The sequence below is a fragment of the Crocodylus siamensis genome, chromosome 10, assembly GCF_052110815.1.
Source record: "Crocodylus siamensis isolate JL-2025a chromosome 10, ASM5211081v1, whole genome shotgun sequence".
Lineage (NCBI taxonomy): Eukaryota > Metazoa > Chordata > Crocodylia > Crocodylidae > Crocodylus > Crocodylus siamensis.
The window spans coordinates 565,122-589,060 of NC_143404.1; the positions used below are offsets into that span (position 1 = coordinate 565,122).

The 23,939-nt window shown below is 62.6% G+C and overlaps 2 protein-coding genes across 7 annotated transcripts in view; both read left to right on the forward strand.

Annotated features, from left to right (window-relative positions):
• UIMC1 (ubiquitin interaction motif containing 1) overlaps positions 1–12,721 on the forward strand; it is a 31,954-nt gene extending 19,233 nt beyond the window's left edge. For 2 of the 6 annotated variants that reach the window (XM_090065139.1, XM_090065140.1), the window contains exons 7-14: positions 1,797–1,885; positions 2,458–2,537; positions 7,221–7,386; positions 9,327–9,399; positions 10,596–10,719; positions 11,362–11,422; positions 12,027–12,069; positions 12,354–12,721. In XM_090065139.1, the coding sequence (XP_089921265.1) occupies positions 1,797–1,885; positions 2,458–2,537; positions 7,221–7,386; positions 9,327–9,399; positions 10,596–10,719; positions 11,362–11,422; positions 12,027–12,069; positions 12,354–12,567 (850 nt within the window). In that variant the 3' untranslated portion in view covers positions 12,568–12,721. Of the gene's footprint in view, positions 1–1,796; positions 1,886–2,457; positions 2,538–7,220; positions 7,394–9,326; positions 9,400–10,595; positions 10,720–11,361; positions 11,423–12,026; positions 12,070–12,353 lie in introns of those variants that run through there. The other 4 variants (XM_090065138.1, XM_090065141.1, XR_016444495.1 and 1 more) reach the window with 4 other exon arrangements.
• Positions 12,722–12,862: 141 nt separating this feature from the next.
• HK3 (hexokinase 3) lies at positions 12,863–23,835 on the forward strand. The gene is made up of 19 exons (XM_090065130.1): positions 12,863–14,327; positions 17,762–17,904; positions 18,037–18,196; positions 18,373–18,515; positions 18,619–18,738; positions 18,855–18,950; positions 19,029–19,128; positions 19,226–19,409; positions 19,624–19,779; positions 19,873–20,103; positions 20,291–20,598; positions 20,716–20,864; positions 21,073–21,192; positions 21,363–21,458; positions 21,664–21,763; positions 22,431–22,614; positions 22,729–22,884; positions 23,001–23,234; positions 23,313–23,835. The coding sequence occupies exons 2-19, from the start codon at positions 17,767–17,769 to the stop codon at positions 23,470–23,472; spliced, it is 2,835 nt and encodes a 944-aa protein (XP_089921256.1). The 5' UTR covers positions 12,863–14,327; positions 17,762–17,766; the 3' UTR covers positions 23,473–23,835.
• Positions 23,836–23,939: the final 104 nt, after the last annotated feature.

Consider the following 23,939-nt stretch of genomic DNA (forward strand, 5'->3'; position numbering starts at 1 on the left):
AAAGCCTCCCTGGAGGGCTCAGAAGCATTGCAAGCTAAGCAAACCCTCAGGGGTGACTGGGGGGAACACTGGTCTCTCTTGGGCTGGCTTTTTTAGGGCATCCGCAGTGTGAAATTATCAGGACCCAGTCACTTGGGGCCAACAGGGGCTGGGGTGGGAGATGCCCCTGTAAGGCTGATTCCAGACAGATCTGTGCCACGTGGTTACTGCTTGGGGCAGGGCCTGCCTAGAGTGTGATCGCCTCAAAATGCCGTTCTGTGCTCCCTCTGCAGCTGGGAGGCTTGGGGTACACCCGGAGCAGCAGGGACCTCTCACCTCGTGGTACCACTGTGGGGGACCAGGACACCTCCTGTGTCAGGGTCTAGCCATGGAGCGCTGCTACCAGAGTTGGGGACACACCTATAAGCTGAGCCCAGCATGCGGCCTCCTGATGGCCTGTGCATTGGTCCCAAGGGGGTTAATCCTTAATACCAGCTGTCAGGCCTTCCCCAGGAGCTCAGCGGTGGAGCCAGATGCTTTTCTCATCAAGGCAGGGATTCGCCACCGTGACCTCTGATTCCACCACTGCAGTGAGTTGGAGGTGGCCACAGCCTCCTCAGTTCTGTTCTCATAATAGTGGCTAGCGGGCTCCTGGCAGTTCACCGGCAAAATCTGGGGGTGATGCCTGGGCACTCCCCACTCGGTTGGGGTTTGTCAGAGGCAGGCCCTGAGGCAGCATTGTTCTGGGCTGCATTGGAGGGGGCTCTGCCTTCCAGGGCTAGGCTGCTCCCTCAGTCATGCTGTGTGCAGCCCCCAGGGGGCTGCAAGTGTGATCAGTGATTGTGCCTGGAAGGCAGTTGATGCAGCCGGCAAAGAGGTTTGACTTCAAATTGCTGAACTCATTTTATAAGTGTCAGGACAGGTTGTTTTGGGCAAGGCCTTTTGAAGAAAGTCCCCCTGCTCCACATGGAGCAGAACGCACTCTGCTTGGACTCCCGACAAGCGCATGGAGATGGCTTGTTGAGAGAGCATTGCCACTTGGGGGTTCATATCAGACTGCAGGTATTTATCATAAATCAGCGGTGGCTGCTTCCTTCTCTCAGAGGCCTGCGCTGAAGTTGAATACATCTCATGTTTGCCGGTGTGGGGATTCGTGCTTTTCAAGTGTGCTCTTGCATACTTGATCAAACTAATCCAGGAGCTGGGTAGAGTGTGGCAGGCACCAGCATGGGTGCAGACATCTCCGGCAGCACCCTCCTGCCTCAGAAAGGCGCGGTGTTCTGCAGGGACACAGGAAGTCAAAGCAGAGGAGCTGTATGTAGTTTAGATGCCATGTGGCAGGACTGCTGCACTCACGGTGGCAGGACTGTGCTGCGGGGAAGCTTTGTGTTGCATCGTGTCCCTGCTGCTAGAGAAAGCCGTGGGCAGTGATGAAAGGACGATGAGTGATGGGGGGGAAGAGGAGCTGGAGTATTGCACACACCTCTGTCTCATCTCCTGCTCAGAGCTCCTTGACGCAGGGTGGAAGCTGCCGCCTGCCGCTGCACACAGTGGGATCAAAGGCCTCCCTCCCTTCTGTCACATGACACTGTCATGGAGCCCTCCATCAAGGGCTTGGTGGAAGGTGAGCGCCTCTCAGTGCTTTTCTGGGCTTGCTGTTTCCACTTGATCTGTCTCTCTTCTCATGACCCTTCTGAGTGGTGGAGAGCAACTGCCTAGCGACATGAGTCTGTCTCCATGGCCTGGGTGGGCCAGGCAGGTTCACAGCATGGTGCTGATTTGGCCCAAGATTCACAGGGGCATTTGTGTTTTGACAGCATTTCGGCTTTGACTCCCCTTGGCAGTAAACGGAGCCCAGACATTGCCGCCGAAAGCCCTGCTGCAGAAGAGATCACCGTGTGCCCTGGTAAGAGCCGTCATGACACCTCCCAAGCTCTGTCCCGGGCAGGACCCATGCTCCAGGACCAGCCTGTATTGCTGGGTCTGGGAGACCCCTGCCCCTCCTCAGGATGTTGAGGCTTCACTTCTCTGGGTTCAGTGTCTATTTGCTGAGCAAAACAGGGTTTCTGTCCTGCTAAGCCCCATCACCACTAGCTGCGGGTGGTCGGTTTGCTCCCTCCTCATTAGGCAACAAGGCCCACGTGGGTTCTTGGGTAATGCAGCTGACAGCCCTGCTGCAGAGCTGGGAGCTTGGGGTGGAGGACGAGGAGCCTCATGCTGGGGCTGCAGCACTCTGCCCCACCCGCACTCTCTTGCTCACATTGTCCAGGCTGCGCGGGCCCTGTCCTCGCCCCCATGCCGTGACTTTTAACCTCTCCCCTGCTCGGCAGCTGGGATACGTTGTCTGCTCACGTTCACGGAAAGTCTCGAACGTGTAGAAGCTGTGAAAACACTGCGAAGCAAACGTGCTGAGCTCCCCTGGCGAACAGGGTGCTGGCTGGGGGCTGCCAACCCGCACTGACGGGGCTTCCGTTGCAGAGACCCAGCCAAGTCCCTCTGAAGCGATCGAGCCGGTGAGCAAGGAGCTGTGTTCAGCCAGCAGAGATGCACCTGGGCAGGTGAGAGCCCCGCGAGATGGGTCAACTAGGTGTCCCCTCATTCCTCCGTGTCCTCAGGGGATGGCTGGGCCTCTGACCAGCCCACTGCCTGATTAGTCCCTGGTTATGATGCTCCCAGACCCCTCACAGCCACGGTCTCTAGGACTGTGTGGGCCTGCACCTATCATAGGAGCTGCTACTGAGCCTGATCACTTTGCTGCTCGGGGCTGATGGGCAAGTGCCACTGCTGGTCAGCACCTCGGGGTGAGCCCTGGCTGGGGCTGACCTTTCTGGGCTGGAATCTGCTGAACTGGGCTCAGTCCATCTGTCTCGGAGGGCAGGAGGAGTGATGAGGCTGGGCTAGGCTGCTTGTTGGCAGTGCTTTAGCCTGGCACTTTTAGAGCAAGGGCCAGGGGAGAACAAACAGAGCCTGAGTGCCTGCAGCAGCCATGGCCTTGAGCAGAGCAATGCAAACGTGGAGCCAGGTCTGCTTCCTCCCCTGTGTGCAATAAGAGTGGCTGCCCATGTTGCCATGTCTGGATTGCCACACTGATACTGCAATGCCCAGCTGCTGTCACAATAACGACATCTTAATGTGCTTCCTGATCCTGGATTGGCTCCTTGGGGCGCTCATTTACAGCCGTATCCAGGGGGCAAGCACCACATGGGCAGGGACATGTGGGCCAGGGCCTCGCAGGTGCTTGACAAGAGCTTCGTTTGTGAGAACGCGGCCGGGCAGCTTATGCAGGGCACCAGGAGCTGCAGCGTCTCGTTGTCATGGGCCCCTTAACGAAGCCAGTTCCGCTCCGTGCCTTCCTGTTGCAGGTGCCTGCCAGCCCTGCACAATCAATTAGTCACTGCAGTAGGGAGCTGTAGCCGTTATTCTGCATGGAGCACTGCCGTCACGGCTGCATGGGCATGTTGCGCTGGGGCAGTAGGAGCTGTGAACCTAAACTCAGCCCCTGAGATTTGCAGACAGTGCCTGCGGGCTCTTAGGCTAATGTGGTTACACCCTGAGGGAAGGCTGCGCTGAGCCACGCAGGCAGCAGGCTCTGGTCCTGCTGGCAGGGTGCATACTCCTTGCGTGGCGGTCAGGGTAAGGCTATGAACGGCCTGGCTGGCCCGAACAGACCCCACTCAAAGCCAGAGCCCACAGACTTCAGCCCAGAAGCCACATTGCCATGAGCTGACCCAGCCCCTGGCTGCAGGCAAGCAGGGCATGCAGGGTTTCCCTCCTATGGCTGCGCTGAGGCTCCGATCAGCCCCCACGATAGGCATCGTCATAGACCAGATCTCTGCCATAGCCCTGTGGCCAGCTGACCCCAGTCACAGCTTCCTAGATGGGCACTGTCACGAGGCTCCTCGTGTCACAAGGATCCTTGCAGGTGCCATCTCACTGGGTCGTGGCTCCCTATGGGCTCCCTCTAGCTAGTTCATGTTTAAATGTTGCTGCTAATGGCACAGGAGAAATGCTCTTCCTCTCCATGTGCAAGGAGAGATGCTCCTGGCAGGCTGACCCCTCCCTCAGCTTGGCCGGCCTGCTGCCTCACAGGGACCTCAAAGCATGAAGGCGCAGTCTGGGTCACAGCAGTGTAGGTGCCTGGGAGCGTGGGTGAGGGCCACCACATGCCAGCAGAGTGGACTGGTAGCCCCCAACAGCAACAGCCCCTGTCATGTTCATAGATTCATAGATGTTTGGGTCAGAAGGGACCTCAACAGATCGTCGAGTCCGGCCCCCTGCCCTGGGCGGGAAACAGTGCTGGGGTCAGATGACCCCGGCCAGGTGCCTATCCAGCCTTCTCTTAAAGGCCCCCAAAGTAGGGGAGAGCAGCAAGGTTGGATGAACACCTTGCTGGAGTCGTTTGACCCCAGTACTCTTTTCTGCCTTGGCAGGGGGTCGGACTAGATGATCTACTCAGGTCCCTTCCAGCCCTAGAAACTATGAACTATGAAACCACCTCCCTTGGAAGCCCAGTCTGAATTCTGGCCACCCTTACTGTGAAGAATTTCTTTCTAATGTCCAACCTAAATCTGCTCTCTGTTGGTTTATAACTGTTGCTCCTTGTTACCTCAAGAGGCGCCCTGTTGAACAGCGCATCTCCAGTTCCTTGCTGCATCCCCTAACAAATTTGTAGGTGGCCACAAGATCACCTCTCAGCCTTTTGTTGTGGAGGCTAAAGAGGTCCAGGTCTCTCAGTCTCTCCTCGTAGGGCTTGGCCTGCAAACCCTTAACCATACGAGTTGCCTCCTCTGGACCCTCTTGAGGTTATCCACATCCTTCTTAAAGTACAGCGCCCAAAACTGGACACTACTCCATATGCAATCTGACCAATGCCACATAGAGGGGAAGTATCACCTCCTTGAGTCTGTCTGTCATGCATCTGCTGATGTACGATGAAGTGCAGTTAGCTTTGCTGGCGATTTCATCACACTGATGACACATGTTTGTTTTGGATCCACGATGACTCTGAGATCCCTTTCTGCTACTGTGCAGCTGAGAGGGTCACTTCCCAGGCAGGAGGTGTGCTGGATATTTTTACGCCCCAGGTGCAGCACTCTGCATTTGACCTTGTTGAACTGCTTCCCATTGTGTTCTGCCCACTTATCCAACCTGTCCAGGTCTGCCTGCAATCGTTCCCTACCCTTTGGGGTGTGCACTTCACCCCACAATTTAGTATCATCCACAAACTTGGACAGAGTACATGTCACACCCACATCCAAGTCACTGATGAAGATATTGAAGAGTACAGGTCCAAGGACCAAATCCTGTGTGACCCCACCACCCACATCCTTCCAGGTTGATACCGACCTGTCTACTACCACTCCCTGGGTGTGACCACTAAGCCAATTTGCCACCCACCAGACTGTATAATCATCTAAGTCACAGCCTCTTAATTTATTTATAAGACTGGGATGAGATATTGTATCAAAGACCTTGCTAAAGTCCAAGTAAACGACATCCACCTCTACTCCTGTGTCTAAGCGTTTTTTGACGTGGTCATAAAAAGAAACCGGATTAGTCAGGTAGGATCTACATGCTACGAATCCATGCTGATTGCCCTGCTGCATTATTTTTCCCGCTGGACTCACACAAATATGATCCTTCATAATTTTTTCAAAGATTTTTCCGAGGATGGAGGTGAGACTGACTGGCCTATAACTGCTCAGATCCTCCTTCCTCCCCTTCTCGAAAATAGGGACCACATTGGCCCTTTTTCCAGTCCTCCAGGACCTGACCCAAGTGCCACGAGCACTCAAACAGCCGTGCCAGTGGCTCTGCTATGACACCGGCCATTTCCTTCAGTACCCTCGGATGCAGCTCGCCTGGGCCTGCTGACTTGAACACATCCAGTCCATCCAAGTCACTCTGTGCCAAGTCAGCGTCGACAGCTGGTGGGCTGGTGTCCCTCTGATGCCCCTCTAAGAGCCCCTTAGGAGAGTTATCCTGAGCCTTGTTCAGGAACACTGGGGCAAAAATCTCATTGAAGAGCTCAGCCTTGTCCCCTGGGTCTGTCACTAATTGCTCCTGCTTGTTCAGTAGGAGTCCTGTGCTGTCCTGCGCCTTCCTTTTATTCCCTACATACCTAAAAAAAAGACTTTTTGTTATCTTTAATTTCTTTTGCCAGCTTCAGCTCTGTATTTGCTTTGGCCTTTCTAACTGCCTCCCTGCACATGCAGGCCAAGTAGGTATACTCCTCCTTGGTAGCTTCCCCCTGCTTCCACCATCTATATGCCTCCCTTTTTTGCCCTTAGGCTTCCCTGGATTTCTCTGTTTAGCCAAGGAAGTTTTTTGGCCCCTTCCCCACCCTTTCCCTCGCAATAGGATCATCTTCCTCTGTGCCTGAAGGATCACTTCCTTTAGGAACAACCACCCTTCCTGGACTCTTGTCTCGCCAGTACTCCTGTCCTGCTGTGCGTCTGACTAGACTCCGAGCACACTGGAGTTAGCCTTCCTAAAGTCAACCGCTTCCACCCTACTAGTTATCTTTCCCACCCTATGCCATATGTTGAATTTGACTGATTGGTGGTCACTGTCCCCAGGGTGACCACAAATCTGCAGCTCCCCTACCAAGTCATTCCCCATAGCCAACACCAAGTCCAGTAAGGCATTCCCTGTAGTAGGACCGTATACCTCCTGCTTTAGATGAAAGTCCTGCATGCAGGTTAAGAACCTACATGAATGCTTGGATTTGGCTGACTGCTCCTCCCAGCAGATGTCATGGGGGTAGTTTAGGTCCCCCATGACAACCATGTCCCTAGACCATACAGCCTCTGAGAGTTGCCTGTCTGCTCACTGCCCCTCCATCATCGTGGCTCTCCTTTCTGCCTCCCTTTTCCCTGGTAGAGATCCTGGGCTAGCACTGCAGCTGGTACGGGATACGGCTTGCTCAGGGCAGGCTCTGCGCTGCCTTCTGGCACTGCCCCATGAAGTCCCCAGCAGGCTCTTTCATGCTGTGCTCCTCAGGCAGGGAGGCTTTGCATTTCCCTGGGATGTAGTGCTCTCTAGGGTCCAGCTGCTCACCTTGCCCCCTGTGGTGCTTCCCCAAGTAGCTGATTCCTGAGGAAAATTGTGCTGGGACTGGGCAGGGAAGGGGAGCGCACACAGTGTTGGGGAAGGGCCATGGGGCCACCCGGCGCTGCATGGTTGTGAGGAGCACTGCAGCCCTGAGGCCTAGTGGGCTGAGCTCTTGTCCCTTTCCTCAGGCTTCTGGAGATGAAGATGTGGGTGGTATGTCGGAGAGCAGTCTTGCCATGGCTGCATGTGTGGCCTGCCCGCTGTGCGACCAGGGCTTCCCTGCCACGGAGATCGAGCTGCATGCCATGTATTGCAACGGCGCCACGGGAGAGGATGCTGATGAGGACCTCCCAGGTCTGCTGTGCGTGGGCTTCCAGGCCTCGGTTCTGTCTGTGCATGCACGCATGTGCACATGTGTGCCCTGGCTCTGCTTGTGTGTGTGCATGGGTGGACTGCAAAGCTCTTGGAGCCGTGGGCGTCCTTGCCTCCAAATTGCTGCCTGAGCACTGCGGGGAAGCCGCTGCCCTCTGCGCACATCATGGCCTGCGGTGATTATGAGAGCATACCCAGCTGTGTCTGTGTACAGGTGAGCAGCACGTCCTGCTCTCCCACTGCATGCACAGCAGGCTCCGCTGGCAGCTGGGGGCTGAAAAGTGCCAGGGGCTGCACTCAGGGTGCAAGCAACAGAGCTCGCTGTACCCAGGACTGCAGCAGCAGTGCTGATCTGGTCACAAGCTCCCAGCCCCACAACAAAACATGCAGGGGGAGGCCTGTCTCTTCTGATGATGTCCAGTCAGGAAGAATCTCCCATAATGGGAACAAGTACAGGGTGCTGGGGACAGGCAGTGTGGGGCGGGAAGGAGCAGCCTGGCAGAGCATGCATGAGTCTGGTGTGGGAGGCAGTGAGCCTGCAATGTCCAGCCAGTGTTGCAGGCCTCTGAGCATGAGTGTGGGGCCAGGCACCCTTGCTACGGCCCTGCGAGGCATGCTCAGGGGACCTGCCAGCAACTTGTGCCAGGCCAGGCAGGAAGTCCCAGCTCCCCGGGGATCCAGAGCCTGGAGGAGGCCAGAGGAAGGATGGAGCAGGAGGAGAGTTTGTTGCAGGGTGGGTCTGACATTGCAGGGCAGCCTGGGGGGGTTGTAGCTCCCTAAACCAGGAGGTCAGAGGTGAAGGCTCCCCCTCCTCCCTATCTCCGGCTGTATGGCCCAGGCTTGCCACTGCTGGCTTGGGGCCCCTCATGCCCAGCTGCGCTGCAGCAGTGCTCAGCCGCATGGCCTTGCTCTCCCCTGTGCTTGCCACACATGGCACAGCTGGGGTCTTCCCCAAGCAGCTGGCGCACTGGCCCTGTGCTCAGCGGGGTGTGCTGCGCCGGGTGTGCTTGCTGCTGTGGGAGACTAGAAGCCACAAGCACCTGAGCGCATGCAGGAGGTTGCAGTGCTGGAAGCTGAACGAGCTCACCAGTCGTTCTCCCTGTCCCTTCAGACACCAGCAGTCAGTGAGTCTGTGGGGGTTGCGGTGGCATGAGGCTGGCCCAGGGCAGGATGCGGAGAAGATGCCACCTTAAGGCCTGGCGCTGAGTGTGGGAAGTGGCTGGGGCAGAGCCTGTCTGCTTCCTGAGGGACAGGAGCAGGCACCGCAGAGGCCTAGCTGAGCTCCCATGGCTGCCATGGGAGGGCTAGCAGGCCGCGCAGCCCAGCACCGGCAGGCAGGGAGGGAGGGTCCCAGAGCTGCGTGCCGTGCCGGGAGAGCGGCCTGTTGCGGTCGCACAGCTGGAGGAGGCGCCAGGCCTCAGGGTGCAGCTGTTGTGTGGGAGCCCATCTGAGACCCAGAGCAATCCTGTCCTGTGCCCTTGGGCCCTGGCCAGCTCTTCTCCCTGCAGCAGGGAGCTTGGCTTCCCCAGCTGAAATGCAGCCCTGCGCCACTGGCATCGGGAGCGTGTGGAGAGGACTGCGGCGGGAGCAGCCGAGCTGCGCACGTACCCAGCAGCCGCCTGCAGTCAGGCTGCAGAGCCTGCTCGGCCGTGCCGGGGAGCGCAGCACACTGGAGCCAGGCATCAGCATGCGAGTCAGGCAGATCCATCCATCCATCCACGTGCTGCCTGCCTGTCTCCAAGCTGCCCGGCACTGCCGGGAGCTTCCCTTGCATAGTTTGTGGGGCATCCACTGACCCCGGGACTTGAGGGTCTGTGCCTAGGGGTCTGTTGCAGGGTTAGGGTTGTGGTCCATGGCAGTAGCCTGTGCCCCCTCCCATTCCGGGGAGACCCACTGAGTGAGGCTTTCTGCTTGCGTTCCAGTGCTCACGCGGCGGCAGAGAGACGCCAAGAGCAGAGCGGTCCGGGGCATCCCAGCACCCAGGGACACTGACAAGTAAGTAGGTAGGCGGCTACCCTCAGCTCGTGTGGACACCCCTGTCCTGCCCCCAGCCACGGAGCTGGGCCTCCTGGGTGCCCGGGGCAGGGGGAAGCAGAGGCTGCCAGGCTCTTAGCTTCGCTGGGTTGCTTCCAGCCCTGCTCCAGGACTGTGTGCAGGCCAGTGGCATTTGCTGTGTGGTAGCTCTGGAGAGCGGCTGTTGGGTATGAACTGGGCCAGGCCCACAAGCATCTGGGAGGAGCCCAGAGCCCTGAAAGGAGGAGCCGGCTGGACGTGGAGCTGACAATATGGCAGCTGGAGGGATCGTCTTAATTCAATTAGACTTTTGGAAGAGCCGTGGCTTTGTTTAATCTCTTCCTCTCCAGCCCCTCCTCCTCCTCCCACCCACCCGGAGCTTGGAAGAGGAGCTGACAGTGAAATCTCTGCCATGGAAGCAATTTTGTTGTTGCAAACAGGGGATGGCAACATCGCTAATGGAATTAGGCTAATTATAGAGAGGACAGCTTCTATTTAGACACGTTATCTGGGTAATCGGCAATGACTGGAAAGGCACCGCAAGAAGAGCATGGCAGAGTGAGCATGGGGGGTCGAGGCAGAGGAAGCCATGCTCCCCCCGCTGGGCTCAGACGCTCTGTGGTTGACCCACTCCTGATGGCTGCAGGGTAGCCATGCTGGGGTGCCCCTTGTCCTCCTCCTTGGAGGGGGCCCGGGAAGAGCTGTGGCCCTTTAGGTTCTCACTGCTCAGTCTGAGTTCAGTGCCAGCGTAAACAAGCCCTCGGCTTCCAGAGCCCAGAGACCCCTCTGCTCTGCTCTGCTCTGCGGTGGTGCCTGGTGAGTGGAGCTGGGTACGGTGCAGAGGGTTTGCTGCTCAGACGGGGTCTCCAGTGAGCCCATGCTCTGCTTCCACACCCTTGCCTTGCCTTGCAGGCAAAATGCAGCTCCTTCAGCAGAGCCCCAGGGCCTGTTGCAACCACCTGGGATGGTGTTTCATGTCCAAGGAGAGCCTTGTCCATTACAGTAGCCAGCTTCATTAGCATCCCATTCCATCGCTGCAGCTGCAAGGAGTGCCAGCAGTTCCTCCAGTGTGGTGATGGGTGCCAGGCGGGCAGTGCTTATGGCAGCTTGGGGGCAGGGCAGCATCTCAGGCCTGTGGTCAGCAGAGTCCTGACGCACCGCTCTTCCCTCGGGCTCAGCAGGAGCGAGAAGTGCTACCTCTGCAAGTCGCTGGTGCCGCGCAGGGAGTACGAGCGCCACGTGGACGGCTGCCTCCGGGCCGCGGAGGGAGCGCTAGGCACCAGGAGGCTGCGAAGCGCCAAGGTGAGCACAGGTTTCCCTGAGCAGTGCTCCCCACCAGCTGGGGACAGAGCGGTGTGCCTGTGGGTGCCTGCCCTCAGGATGTGTGCAGCAGGGCTGCCATCCTCTGCCCAGCCTTGGCCTGGCGGCTGCAGGGCATGGATTGCTGCAGCAGAGCATCCAGGGCCGGGTTGAGCCGTGACATTGGGGGTGGCTGAAGAGGAGTCAGCCAGGGTGACGTCACCTTGCCCTGGCATCCTGGGCCCGTGGGACATTGGCATTGCTGGATGCAAGGATCGGTGCCTTGGGCACACCCTCCACCCTTGACCTCAGGACTAGATGGAGGCCCTGTGGGCAAAAGCAGGACCTCTCGAAGGTCCAGCTGATGGTGCTGCACACTGGCCCCCAGAACCTCCAAGGGCCTTGTGAAGGAGCTGGCGTTGTAGTCTCCAGCCCCCCACGAAGAAGCTGCTCCCAGGAGGTCGCGGCCGGCCTGTGGTCAGAGCCTGTGGGAGTGGCCCAGTGCTCCAGGCTTCCTGCCCTGCGACCCCCTTCCTGGGGGCACCTGTTGTGAGGGAACTACTTTCAGCTGCCTCGGCTGGGCCTGCCTGCCTTAGCCACCAAGGTCTGGCAGCAGCATGATGCTCTGCTCTCTCCTTTCTGCAGGATGACAGGCCCGAGGGCCGCCTCCTTGCCCTGCTGGAGCTCTCCGAGAGCAAGGCTGCAGGTGGGAATGCCTGGCCCTGCGAGGGGGACAGGGACGGGGACGGGGATGGGTCCTGGCCTCGGGGCCTGCCCTGTGGAGGGCTGGGTAGAGGCATGGCCTTGGCACCCCTTGGCTCTGTTTGCTTTGGCTTGTAGTCACTGGTGTGTTCCTGGCACCGTGTCTGGCTGCTGTGTCCCAGAGGCACTTGTCCCTGCAAAGCAGGGGGAAGCCAGGGGCAAGTCCTCCCCTCATGCCCCGAGGTGCCCCTTGGCGTGGGCTGTCCTAGCTGTGTCCTGCAGAGAGACAGGACCCCCGTGTTGGTCCAGTTCCCAAGCAAGATGGCAGGGCAGCGCGAGCGCTCCGGGACGCTGGAAGGACCCAAGACTGGTGTAACACCACCAGTGTCTCCTCCCGTGGCCCACCAGAGTGGCCTGCCCCTGCCCCTGCCCCTTGGAAGCTGGCAGAGGGGCTGCTTGCTTGCTGCAGGGTAACAGGACTGTTCTGCCCCTAGCCCCCCACTGTGGCCCAGTGCCCGGCAGTGCCTGCCCAGCCGTGTGCCAAGGCAGGCCCCCTTCACCCGAGTGTGCCCCTAGGGCTGAGGCTCTGCTTTGTGCTCTCATTGCAGGTGCTGCTATGGGGGTCACATCATCTGCAGGAGCAAGCCCAAGGTCAGTGGGAGCTCTCATAAACCAGGCATCCCCTCTCCTCACCCCCAGGCCCGCATCCTGGTCCCTCTGGGGCACAGGGGCCATCAGGCTGGGGGGGAAATCACTGCCCTGTGGCCCTTCCCACACCCTTCTGCCACAGGATCCTGGAGCAGCCAGGGGCTCCCTGCGTCCAGTTCCAGGGGGGTGGTGGCAGCAGCCCTTGGCCAGGGCCTGCGGGCTCTGGGTTGTGCCGGGGGGGGGCTCTTCCAGGCAGTGCTGCATTCAGGCCTTGCTCTCTCCCCTAGGCACCTCCTGTCCAGGGCCCAGGATGATGCTGGGAACAGCTCAGGTGGCCGGTGCAGCCCTCCCCACGCGGCTCTGAGGGATTCCCCGGCCAAGGCCCTCATGTCCCTGGGTGAGGCCGCGGCCTGCCTGCTGGACCTGGAGGAGCCGGCGGGCGCTCAGCCGGGCAGTGGCCTGCAGACCAAAGCTGCCCGGCGGAGGAAGAGGAAGTTCTGAGCCACGCTGCCGCAAGGACTCGGGCCCCCGCGCTCCGCCCCCTTTTATATGTTTTGTACGCTGGCGCGGCTGGGCGCAACACCCAGTCCCTCCCTGCCCCGCAGCTCCCTGCCCCCTTGCAGAGATGGAAATATATTTATGTATGTTTTTACAAGCTGGCTGTGGTGCCCTGCAGCCTGCGTGGGCGGGAGGGAGCAAGGGTGTGTGGGGAGGCACCATCATCCAGGCGCTGGGGGCTTGTCCCAGGCACTAGTCCAGCACCCAGCTGGCTGCTCGTGGAAGCTGTGGTACCTGCCTGCCATGGTGCCCTTTGCCCTCACCGGGAAGCCGTGATGGTGGGAGGGTTCCCACTCTGCTGCACGGTGCACGGGCACGTCTGCGCCAGCCACCCTGGCCCCGCAGCCAGCTCGGGACAGGGCAGCCCTGCCTGGTGGGGTGGCTTCACTTAGCGCATCACCCCATGGGCCGGCCCCACAGTGGGTCAGGCCTATGGCCGCATGGAGCCAGGCTGCTCACCAGCCGGCAAAGCCTCTTGGCAGCTGTGTCTACTGCCAGGTCTGCAAGGGCTCCAGCAGCATGGGAGGGTGGGAAGGTCCCATGGGTCCCTCAGGCCAGGCCCCTGCACTCTGCCTTTCGGCAGCATCACAACTCCATGCCCAGCCGGGCGCGAGGGAGAGCGCCAGGCGGTGCTCGGGAGGGTGTATGCCGGGGGACGGGATCCGATGCCGGGAGCCTCTCCCGTGGGACGCCGTCACAGCTGCAGCCGCATCGCTGCTCCCTGCCCCCTTCCGCTTCTCGGGGTCCTGCAGAGGTGGCTCCACATGCCTGCCATTCGCGTCATTTGTCCACTGGGGCCCCGGACCCCACCCTGCCCCGCAGCCCTGGCTCTTGTGTCAGGGCTGGAGGAGCCCTGCGCCTGTGCCCTGGGCAGCAGGGGGGAGGCGGCGGCCCCAGTGCCGGCAGCAGAAGCTGAAAAGCCCCTTTGGCCTGGGAGACAGCGGTGGGGGGCCTCGCCTGCACGGCCCAGGTCGGGGCGATGAGCCCTGCATGAGGGCTGGGGGCAGTCGGGAGGTGGAGGGACGGGAAGGGCAGGGGCCACTGGCACAGCCAGTGCGTTTCCCGCCCCCGCTGGCCTCTTGAAGACTCAGCTCAAGCGTAGCGGCTGCTTAACCTGGCAGGGGAAATACCATGCATCTGTGTCCATGAAGGCAGTTCTCTTAAAGCGCGCCCGGGAGAACTGCTCTTCTGGCTGGTTCAGGACCTTGCTCCAAGAGCCTGATGCCTAAGGGCAAGCAAAACTCAGGCATCCGCACCCCAAGCCTCTGGACTTGGGCCTGCAAGTAGGATGCCCGCAAGCTCACCGGGCAGACGGTGCCCAGGGCGGTGGTGGCACCTGAGGCTCTGTGGCACGGGGCCCGGTGGGACAAGAAGGCACTGAGCAGGCAGGGCTGCATGGGGGACCCAGGTGTCCTGGCCCCGGCTCGGGTAGCTCCAGCCACGTGCTCTGTGGGTGCAGCCCTGCTCTGGCCCCCGGTCATGCCGGGGCCCCCAGTCTCGGGCGCTGGGGTGGCGCCTGGTGGAGTAGCTTGGAGCCCTGCTCTGCCCTGGGCTTGGTCTGGAGCCTGGCTACAGGGTGGGGCAAGTCTTGTGATATGCTTTCACTTTCTCTTGGAGTCAGAGTATCTGGTAGCCCCGGAGCTGACACAGAAGCCCCTGCTGCAGCCGGTGCCTGGTGTCCTTGGAGCAGACCACGCCGTGAGGTAGGCAGCGAGGTCGGGCTGGGCCCTGCCTGGGTGGGGGCTGCTGCTTCTGGGGCAGCTTCACTCCGGCTTCACCCTCGCACCAGCCGTGCCAGGCACCTGCTAACCTGCAGGGCAGCCTGACCCGCAGCCACGGCATGGTCACCAGCACCAGTATGGGTGCCGTGAGCCCAGCCTGTCCCTGGGTGACCCCCGCGGAGGAGGGAAAGAATGGGAAACAGGACGCACCCCCCACACTCGGGGTGTCGGTAAAGGGAAGGGCTGCGAGCCACCCAGCTCCAGGGAGTGAGGACAAGGAAGAGGAAGTGGGGTCGGGGCCAGGTTCCCGGGACAGAGGCTGGCAGGAACAGGGCACCGTGCCCCCATGCAGCACCTGGCACTAGAGGGGCTCAGCATGGAGCCCGCTATGGCCCCCACTGCCTGCCCCCGGACCTGGCATCCAGGGAGGCCGTGGCATGGAGCCAGGAGCTGCCCCAGCATCACTTGGATGCAGGCCACGCACCGTGCATCTGCCGTTGGGGGGAGCCTTCCCACCACCCCCAGAACCGCCGTGGCCCCGGCAGACCCTGTGCTGGGGCCTGGCTGCTGCCCTGGGTGCAGCACGAGCCGGGCCACTTCATGGGCACAGCCATGAAAGCCCGGCCACGTCGCGTGCCCGGTGCCGGGAGAGAGCAGGCCTGTCTGCTCGTTAGCGGGGGGAGGGCTCATTAAGGGGGCTGGCTAATTAATGGCAGAGTTGTTGCTGAGCTAATTAAAATTAGAGCTCAAGTTGACAAGTGCTAATTGGAACTGAAGGCGAATGCAAATTGCCCTGGAAATAGCGGGCCCCTGCTGGGCTGTGCTGGCTGGGGTGGCCCCCGCCCTGGCACTGCATGTCACTTGCCTGCACATGTGTGTGCCCCCCCCGCCCTCCCACCCAGTGCCAGCAGGGAGGCCACCCTGGTGCAGGGGCTGGCAGGGGGGCTGAGCCAGGAGGGAGCAAGGGTTGCGGCTCCCCATCCCCATCGGGGTCAGCTGGTCCTGGGTCTGAGCAGCACATGCAACCACTCAGGATGGTAGTTGAGCTCGTTAAATAATTTGCAGGGCCTGGGTCGTGGGGTAGCGCAGGGTACAGGGGGAAGGGGCAGGTGGGCAGGTGTGGGACAGCTGCGTGACCAAGCACATAGGGGTGTGTAGGCAGCCAGGCGGGCGTGTGCAACCTGCCACGTATGGGCATGGGGAATGGGCAGCGGGTGATGTTGGTAGCCGTGGGCAGGCGGGTGGGGTGTGTGCGCATGCACTTGTACGTGTGTTTGCTCCTGCAGTGTCACACAATGGCACGAACCGGCAGTACATTTCAAAGAAGCCAGGAAGTTTGTCACCAGCGGGTCAGTCAGGGTGGAGCTGCTCCCAGCCACGGCAGGAGCTGAGAGCGCAGCCAGAGTCGCACGGGGTTGGACACTGCTGGGAGAAAAGGGGCATTGGGAGCTGCTGAGCAGGGCGCGAGGGGCACGGCCTCTGCATCAGAGCCCTGGACCCTCAGTGCTGGAGGCTGCGAGAGAGAGAGGAGCAGGGGCAAAAGACCAAGTGACTCTCCCTTCAGCCTCCGCTGTCAGCGGTGTGACGCGGGGTTTTTAGGTTATGAGTGTTTCCAAGCCTTGGTCCAGATCCTCTCAGATCTCCCCCACCCTGGGCTTTGTGCCTCTCGGATTTCCTAGGCAGCAGCACCGGGCAGGACCCTGCCCTAGGCAGTGCTGACACTGGGCACCACGGACCTAGGCACTGACCCAGCCCATGGCAGATGTGTGTGTGCACATGTGTGCAGGCTGTGTGTGTAGGTATGTGTGCCTATGTGTGTGAGGACGTGCATGTGCATGGGCCTGCCTTCCTCGGGGGCTGCGTGTCACCAGTCTGTGGCAGTAGAGCCAACCACAGAGCAGTGCAGGACAGAGGACTGCAGGAAGGGGAGGAGGAAGCGTGTGTTTGCACAAGACTGACCGGACAGCTACTTCCTCTTTTCTAAGCAGCTGCAGCTGTTTCCCCGAAAGGGATGTGGCCTGGGGCAGGGAGCTGTGCGGGAGGGAGTGGGATGCTCCGTACGTGCCTGGGATGCCAGGGCACGTTCTTCTGTTCATGGTGTCATGGACCTTGCTCTCCCTGTGGGGCTGCTCAGTGTGAGCGTCCGGGGGTGGGGTTTCAGGTGCAGGTGCGGTGTGCATGTGTGTCAGTGCGTGCGTGTGCGTGTGCGCGCAGGGGTATGTGATCTGATCGCTGCCCAGACCATCAAGTGTAGTGCCTCTCCTTAACCTGGCAGAGGAAATACCGTGCATCTGTGTCCACAAAGGCAGTTTTCCTAAAGCGCATCCGGGGAGAGCTGCAATTCTGGCTGGTTCAGGACCCGCCGAGGCGCAGCGGCTTTAAGCCCAGTTTATGGAAATGGGAGTCTCCTCCCTGGCTTGCTCTGAGGGCCTTAGGGCTGAGGGCAAGCAACATTCAGGGGCATCCGAACCCCAAGCCTGTGGGCTTGGGGCTGCACGTAGGATGTGTGCCAAAGGATTTGGAAACATCTGAAGCCCCAGGTGCGGGTGGAGGATGTTTGCTGGTAGTGGGACCCCTTATGGTTCTGGACTGCCTCTCAGATTTGGAATCTGATTTGGCTGGGAAAACGAATACATTTAATTAATAAAAAAGTGTTGCTTCTACTTCTTGGTCCCTCCGATCAAGTGCAGTCACTGCGCTGTCTGGTCCCAGGCTAAGATCACCTCGAATGGCGTTATGTGGTGGAGGATAGGAGCCTGCCGAGCGCGCTGCGGACAGCCCCCTGCGAGCGGCTCCTGCTGCCTCCCAACACAAGGATCTTGGCTACAGCTGCTTTATGGCGATGGGGGTTTCTCCCCAGCTTGCTCCTTTGGCCTGTGGGCTCAGGGCAAGCGAGACTTGGGGGCAACAAACCCCAAAGCCTCCGGGCGTGGGGCCCGCACGTGGGATGCTGCCGTGGACGTGGGAGGATCTGAAGCCACCGGCTGAAGAGTCCAGGAGGGGGGCGATGTGCAGGCAGCCCAGACTGGACCCATCGGGCTCTGACCCAGTGATGGGCTTCGGAGCTGACTTGGCCCCAGTTGTTGTAAAAAACAACTCAAAAGTGCTGCTCTGCCAGGCGGTGCCGCCAGCACCGCCCAGATGATTGCTGTGTAGGCACCCCTGCCTAATTGCACCCCCAGTCCTGGCCTGTGCATGTGGGCAGGAACCAGGGGTCAGATCCAGCTGGGGCCTGGTGCTCAGCACTGCCAGGGCCTGCGCAGGGCTGCGCCACAGCAGCTATTGCACCCGATGAGCTGTGAGGCCCGTGTGGCCCCATGCCCCCTGTCCGCAGCCGGGGTGGCAGCAGTGGGGCGGAGGCCCCGAGCTGCTCCCCAGGTCCCCGGTGCAGGGCTCACCCGCGCTCCCTCCCGCAGACCCGATGAGCTCGCGCCAGGATGAGCCCGTGCCGCAGGAGCCGCACAAGGAAGCCGGGAGCCCTGCGTGCCCTGCCCAGTGGGTGGGCGCTGCTGGCACCGCCCAGGACCCACAGAGCCGGAGCCGTCATGTCGCCGAGGTGGTGAGTACAGGGCCTGTCAGGCACCCTAGGACCCTGCCGGCTACGTGCCTGGGCCCTGCCAGGCTCCCCCAGCCCGTCGGGGCTCCCGGGGGCTCCCAGCTCTGCTCCCCGCCTGACCCGCGCTGCCCCCAGGTGCAGCAAGTCCTGCAGCCGCTGAGCCTGTCCCTGCAGCAGCTGAGCCGTGTGCAGCACCACATGCTGGCAGCTATGGAGGCCGGGCTGAGGCTTCGGAAAGGTGCCCACGCTGTGCCTATGCTGCCCACTTACGTGCGCTCCACGCCTGACGGCACTGGTGAGTCGTGGCCCCCAGCCCCCTCCAGACAACTGCGCTGGCGCACGGCGCCCATCGGATCTGGGCCGCTGCGGGCAGGCGGCAGGGCTGTGCCCCTCATCCCAGCTCCCGGGGGCAGCGGGGCAGGGGCAGCCACCTCCCAGGCTGGCTTTGATGCTGTGGCCCCTTCTCCACAGAACGAGGCAGCTTCCTGGTGCTGGAGCTGCGTGAGCATGACCTGCGGGTCCTGTGGGCAGAGCTGGGCGGGAGCCAGGAGGCACAACTGAAGGATCAGATCTTCGCTGTGCCACAGGACCTCCGCGAGGGCAAAGGGGAGAAGGTAAGTGGGTGCAGGGGGTGGGGGGCAACCCCCTGCCACTGGGATGGGGCAGGGTGGAGCAGCCGTGGCTGACTGGGGCCATGCCTCCATCCTTCCCTGCCAGCTCTTTGACTTCATGGCGAAGAGCCTGTGCCAGTTCCTGGACGATCTCCACATCCCAGCCACGAGCCACCAGCTGGGCTTCTGCTTCCCCTTCCCTTGCATCAAGACAGGGCTGGAGACGGTGAGCACGGTGCCGTGGGCCCGGCGGCTGCCCTGCATGGGCTGGGGGCGTTTCCCAGCTCTCGCGCCAGGCCGGCCGCTGCGGCCCCTGATTCTCCTGTGCTGCTGTCCCTGCAGAGCAAGCTGCAGTCCTGGTCCAAGGGCTACAGCTGTAGCGGCGTGGTGGGGAGAGACGTGGGGCAGCTGCTGCAAGCGGCCATCCAGAGGCAGGCGGTGAGGAGCGCGGGGGCCGGGCTCAGCGGGGGCATGGGAGGCTGGGGGCGCTGCTGACCATGCTCTCTGCTCCACCAGTCCCACGACATCAATGTCATGGTCGTGGTGAATGACACTGTGGCCACCATGATGGGCTGCAGACTGGGGACGAAACCCTGCGAGGTCGGCCTCATCGTAGGTGAGTGGTGCCAGCGGCACGTGGGGGCTCAGCGGGGGGGGTCTCCTGGCACAGTGCTGCCGTCACATCTGCCTCGCTGCGGCCCTGTGCTGTGCAGGCGCCGGCACCAACAGCTGCTTCATGGAGGAGGCGCAGTACGTGGAGAGCCTGGACGACAATGAGGGGCGGATGTGCGTGAACACGGAGTGGGGCACCTTTGGGGACACTGGGGCCATGGCCGACATCCTGACCACGTACGATGAACAAGTGGACGCAGGGAGCCTGAACAAGGGGAAGCACAGGTGGGTGCAGGGCCCTGCGGGGTGGGGGAGGCGGTAGAGCCGTGGGCAGGTCAGGACTCGGTACTGGGGTGGGTGGATGTCCCCTGGGCACGGCCTGGGGTCTGCGGGGCCAGGACCCTGTGCAGGAAGCGGACCTGCAGGGTGTCAAGCAGAGAGCCTGGGTGGGCAAGGTGCTGAGCTGGTGCCACTGCCTCAGCCCCCCTCCCCCCCGCAGGTTTGAGAAGCTGATCGGCAGCCTGTACCTGGGCGAGATCGCCCGGCTCCTGCTGGTGCAGCTGGCCCAAGACAAGGCTCTGCACGCCGGCGGCACCACCCCGCAGCTTCGCACCCAGGGCACAGTGACGGCTCTGGAAGTCCTGAACATCTCAGAGTGAGTGGGGGCTGCGCCCCGCCAGCCTGCCTGGCCTCAGCAGGGGGGTCTGTGCCCCGTGCCTGCCTGAGGCCCATGCTCTCTCCGCTGCAGGGACCAGGGCGGGCTGGCCGCAGCCCAGTGCCTGCTGCAGAAGCTGGGGCTGCAGCCGAGTGACCCGGACTGCTTCACTGTGCAGCAGGTGTGCCTGGCCGTGGTCACGCGTGCCGCCTGCCTCTGTGCCACCAGCCTGGCCGCCATGCTCACCCACATGCGCAAGAACCGGGAGCTGCCACAGCTGGACGTCTGCGTGGGCGTGGACGGGGACACCTTCCAGGCACGCAGGTGAGGCCCGGCTTCGCTAGGACTGTGGCTGTGGGTGGGTGGGTGGGTGGGGGGCAGCGGTGGAGGGTTCAGCCACGTCCTGGTGCCTGGTGGGGGCATGCAGCTCATGCCACAGGCGTGAGGGGGCTGAGGACGCTGGGGGGCTGCACCGGAGCTGGGCCCAGCCCGCGGCTTTCCTGCGTCCCAGGTTCCGCCAGACGCTGCTGGAGATGACCAAGAAGCTGGCTCCCGAGTGCACGGCCACCCTGGTGTCGGCTGTGGACGACAGCTGTGCCCGGGGGGTGGCCGTGGTAGCCGCAGTGGCCATGCGCCTAGAGGCCCAGCGTCGCGAGGTCGACCAGCTCCTGCAACCACTGCGCCTCGCCCCCCGCGCCCAGCGGCAGGTCCAGGCCCTGCTGCAGTGTGAGATGGAGCGGGGGCTGCGGCAGGAGACGCATGCCCAGGCCTCCACCCGCATGCTGCCCACCTACGTCCGCGCCACCCCCGACGGCTCCGGTGAGGGGTGGGCGGGGGGTGCTGCGGCTCTGGGCCGTGGGTGGGGGCTCGTGGGGCGGCTGGGGCTGGGAGGGGGGCACGAAGCCCCCGCCCTGTGCTGACCCGTGCCCCTTGCAGAGCGCGGCGACTTCCTGGCCCTGGACCTGGGCGGCACCAACTTCCGGGTGCTGCTGGTGAAGCTGCGCAGCAGGGAGGCCGGCGGCATCTGCATGGTCAGCGAGATCTACTCCATCCCGCCCAAGGTGGCCCAGGGCCCCGGCTCCCAGGTACTGGCACGTGCCCGCCTGCCGGCCCTGGGACCCCTTGCCGGGGCAGCGCCAGCCCCAGCCCCAGCCCCAGCTCAGTGCCTGCATGTGCCAAGAAGGGCAGGGAGTGGGGGAGCCTGTGCAGCTTGGAGGGGCCCCACACAGCCTGGGGGGCTGTATGGGGGCTGGAGCACGTCTGCCCCCTCAGCTCCTACCCTGCTCCCCACAGCTCTTTGACCACATCGTGGAGTGCATCGTGGACTTCCAGACCAAGCAGGGTCTGTGGGGCCGGACCCTGCCCCTCGGCTTCACCTTCTCCTTCCCCTGCCAGCAAAAGAGCCTGGACCAGGTGTGGGGCTGCCCAGATGCTCTCCTGGGTGGGGCGTGGGGGGGCCGTGCCTGGTGTGACCCCCTGCCCTGGTGCCACTGTGGTGCCTGCCTGGGCCTGCCGTTAGCAGAGCCACAGCAGCGCCACCGTGGTGTTAAGTCTGCAACCTAATGACCCCCCCCCGCCCCCAGGGCATCCTGCTGAACTGGACAAAAGGCTTCACGGCCTCGGGCTGCGAGGGGAAGGACGTGGTGGAGCTGCTGCGAGAGGCCGTGCGGCGCAAAAACGTACGGGGCCGGGCGCTGTCCTGGGGGCTGGGCAGGGGGCTGGCGCTGTGCCCACGTCCGCTGGGAGCAGGTGGGCGCTGGGCTGGGCCCCCGCCAGGTTCCCTGGAGGAAGAAGCGATTTCCCGGGAGATGTCGGTGGGCCTGGCGACGGTTGCTGTGGTGATGGGGAATTGTGTTGCCTAGTAACCCCGCGCTTTCTTCCCAGCAATTTGATCTGGATGTGGTTGCCATAGTGAACGACACCGTGGGAACCATGATGTCGTGTGGCTACGACGACCCCAACTGCGAGGTCGGCCTCATCGTGGGTAAGGAGCAGGGCTGGGGAGGGGGCTGCGGCATGGTCCAGCCCACGGTCCGTGGCCCCGGGCTGGGGCCGGGCGCAGCAAAGCCCGGCTTGTCCGGTCCAGCCCAGCCCCTCGCACAGGAGCTGCCGTGGCCTGGGCTGCAGTCGTCCCCTCTGCACCACGGGGGTCAAATCCCCTCCTGCCCCAGCCTGAGCACAGGGACAGGACCCTCCAGCTTGGGCCCTGCAGGGGTGCCAGCAGGGGCATTGGCAGAGCCCAGAGCCCACCCCAGCCTGGGCTGCAGCAGCACCTGGTGCTACTGAAGGAGGCAAAGAAACCCACCCCCGAGACACAGCAACAGGAAGGGAAAACTTCCTGCCCGGCCTCCAGCGAAGCCTGGGACCCAGCAGGGCCCTCTGCTCCGCTCCGCCACCAGCTGCACGCAGCCCCTTGTGCCCCCCAGCACCCTGCCCTGTCTGGAGCCCCCGCACGCACGGATCCCGACCCCTCCGACCCTGCCATAGCCAAGCCCCTGCAGCGCCGTCCAGCTGCTGGGCTCGGTCCCCTCCACCCCCCAGCCGTGGGAGACCGGGGCTCCCTCCCACTTCCCCCCTTGCATGCTAGACCTGGCTGGCCCACGCCAGGGTCCAGTGGCTGGGCAGGCGCCTGACCCCATGGTGCCCCCCAGGCACAGGGACCAACGCCTGCTACATGGAGGAGCTGCGCAACGTGGAGGCGGTGCCGGGGGCCGAGGGCCGCATGTGCATCAACATGGAGTGGGGGGCGTTCGGCGACAACGGCTGCCTGGACGAGTTCTTCACGCACTTTGATGCCCAAGTGGACCGGGTGTCTCTCAACCCCGGGAAGCAACGGTGAGTGGGGCAGGGCTGGCGGCTGGAGGAGCGGGGCTGGGAGCCAGGACGAGGGGCTCTAGCCAGCCCCTGTGACTGCCCTGATGCCGGGTACCCCCCCCGCCCCGCCGGCAGGTTTGAGAAGCTGATCAGTGGCATGTACTTGGGCGAGATCGTGCGGATGGTGCTGGTGGAGCTCGTGGAGAAGGAGCTGCTCTTCCAGGGCCGGCCGTGCCCAGCGCTGCAGACCCCAGGCATCTTCCCCACCAAGTTCCTGTCCACCATTGAGAGGTCAGTGCGGGCTGGGGTGGGCTCTGGCCTCCTGCTGCCAGCCCAGGGCTGTGGTGGCCACGGTCTGGGGGGTGGGACACTACAACCATGCTAACCAGGCCCCGGGTCCTCCCCAGCGACGGGCTGGCCCTGCGGCAGGCGAGCGCCGTGCTGCAGAACTTGGGGCTGGCGGCGAGCGTGGAGGACGCGCTGCTGGTGCGGAAGGTGTGCCAGGTCGTGTCCTTGCGTGCCGGCCAGCTCTGTGGAGCCGCCCTGGCCGCCGTGGCAGAGAAGATCCGGGACAACCGTGGCCTGGCCCAGCTGGCCGTGACCGTGGGAGTGGACGGGACCCTCTACAAGCTGCACCCCCAGTGAGTGGGGCTGGAGGCAAAGCGGGTTGGGGAGGGGGCTGCACCTCTCGGCAGGGGCTCACCCCTCTGCCCCCGCAGCTTCTCGCAGCACGTGCAGCAGACGGTGAAGGAGCTGGCGCCGCGCTGCACCGTCACCTTCCTGCAGTCGGAAGACGGGTCCGGGAAGGGCGCCGCGCTCGTCGCTGCTGTTGCCTGTCGCATCGCCCAGAGCCGCGCAGCACCAGCAACTGGCCAGTAGCCCCCGGGCACGCGGCGTGGGCCCGGCCGCAAGGACTGGGCAGCGAGACAGCGGGGGTGTGGGAGGCTCTGGGACGCCCCACCGTGGGCCTCCAATAAATTCGAAGCCTCCTGCCGAGAAACGCTCCAGGACCCGGTCCCTGCCGGGTGCTTGTGCGGGGCGGTGCAGCTCCATCTCCCCTCCAAGGGACCCAGGCAAGGCTGGCACGCCGAGATAGCAATATATATCCAATTTATTTACAGTCCTGTCCGGCAGCGCCCCAGCCCGCCCCTGCCCCTCCCTGCAGCGCTATGTACATAAGGCCAAGTGTAAATACTTGAATGCACTTGAATACAGAATTAAAAAACGGTCTTTACACGACACGGCTGGGGCCCGCGGCGCCCAGGCCACACGGACACAGCACGCACGGCACCGCACGCACGACGCACCACGCCGCGGCACACACCGGCCCCGGCCGCCCGGGTCCC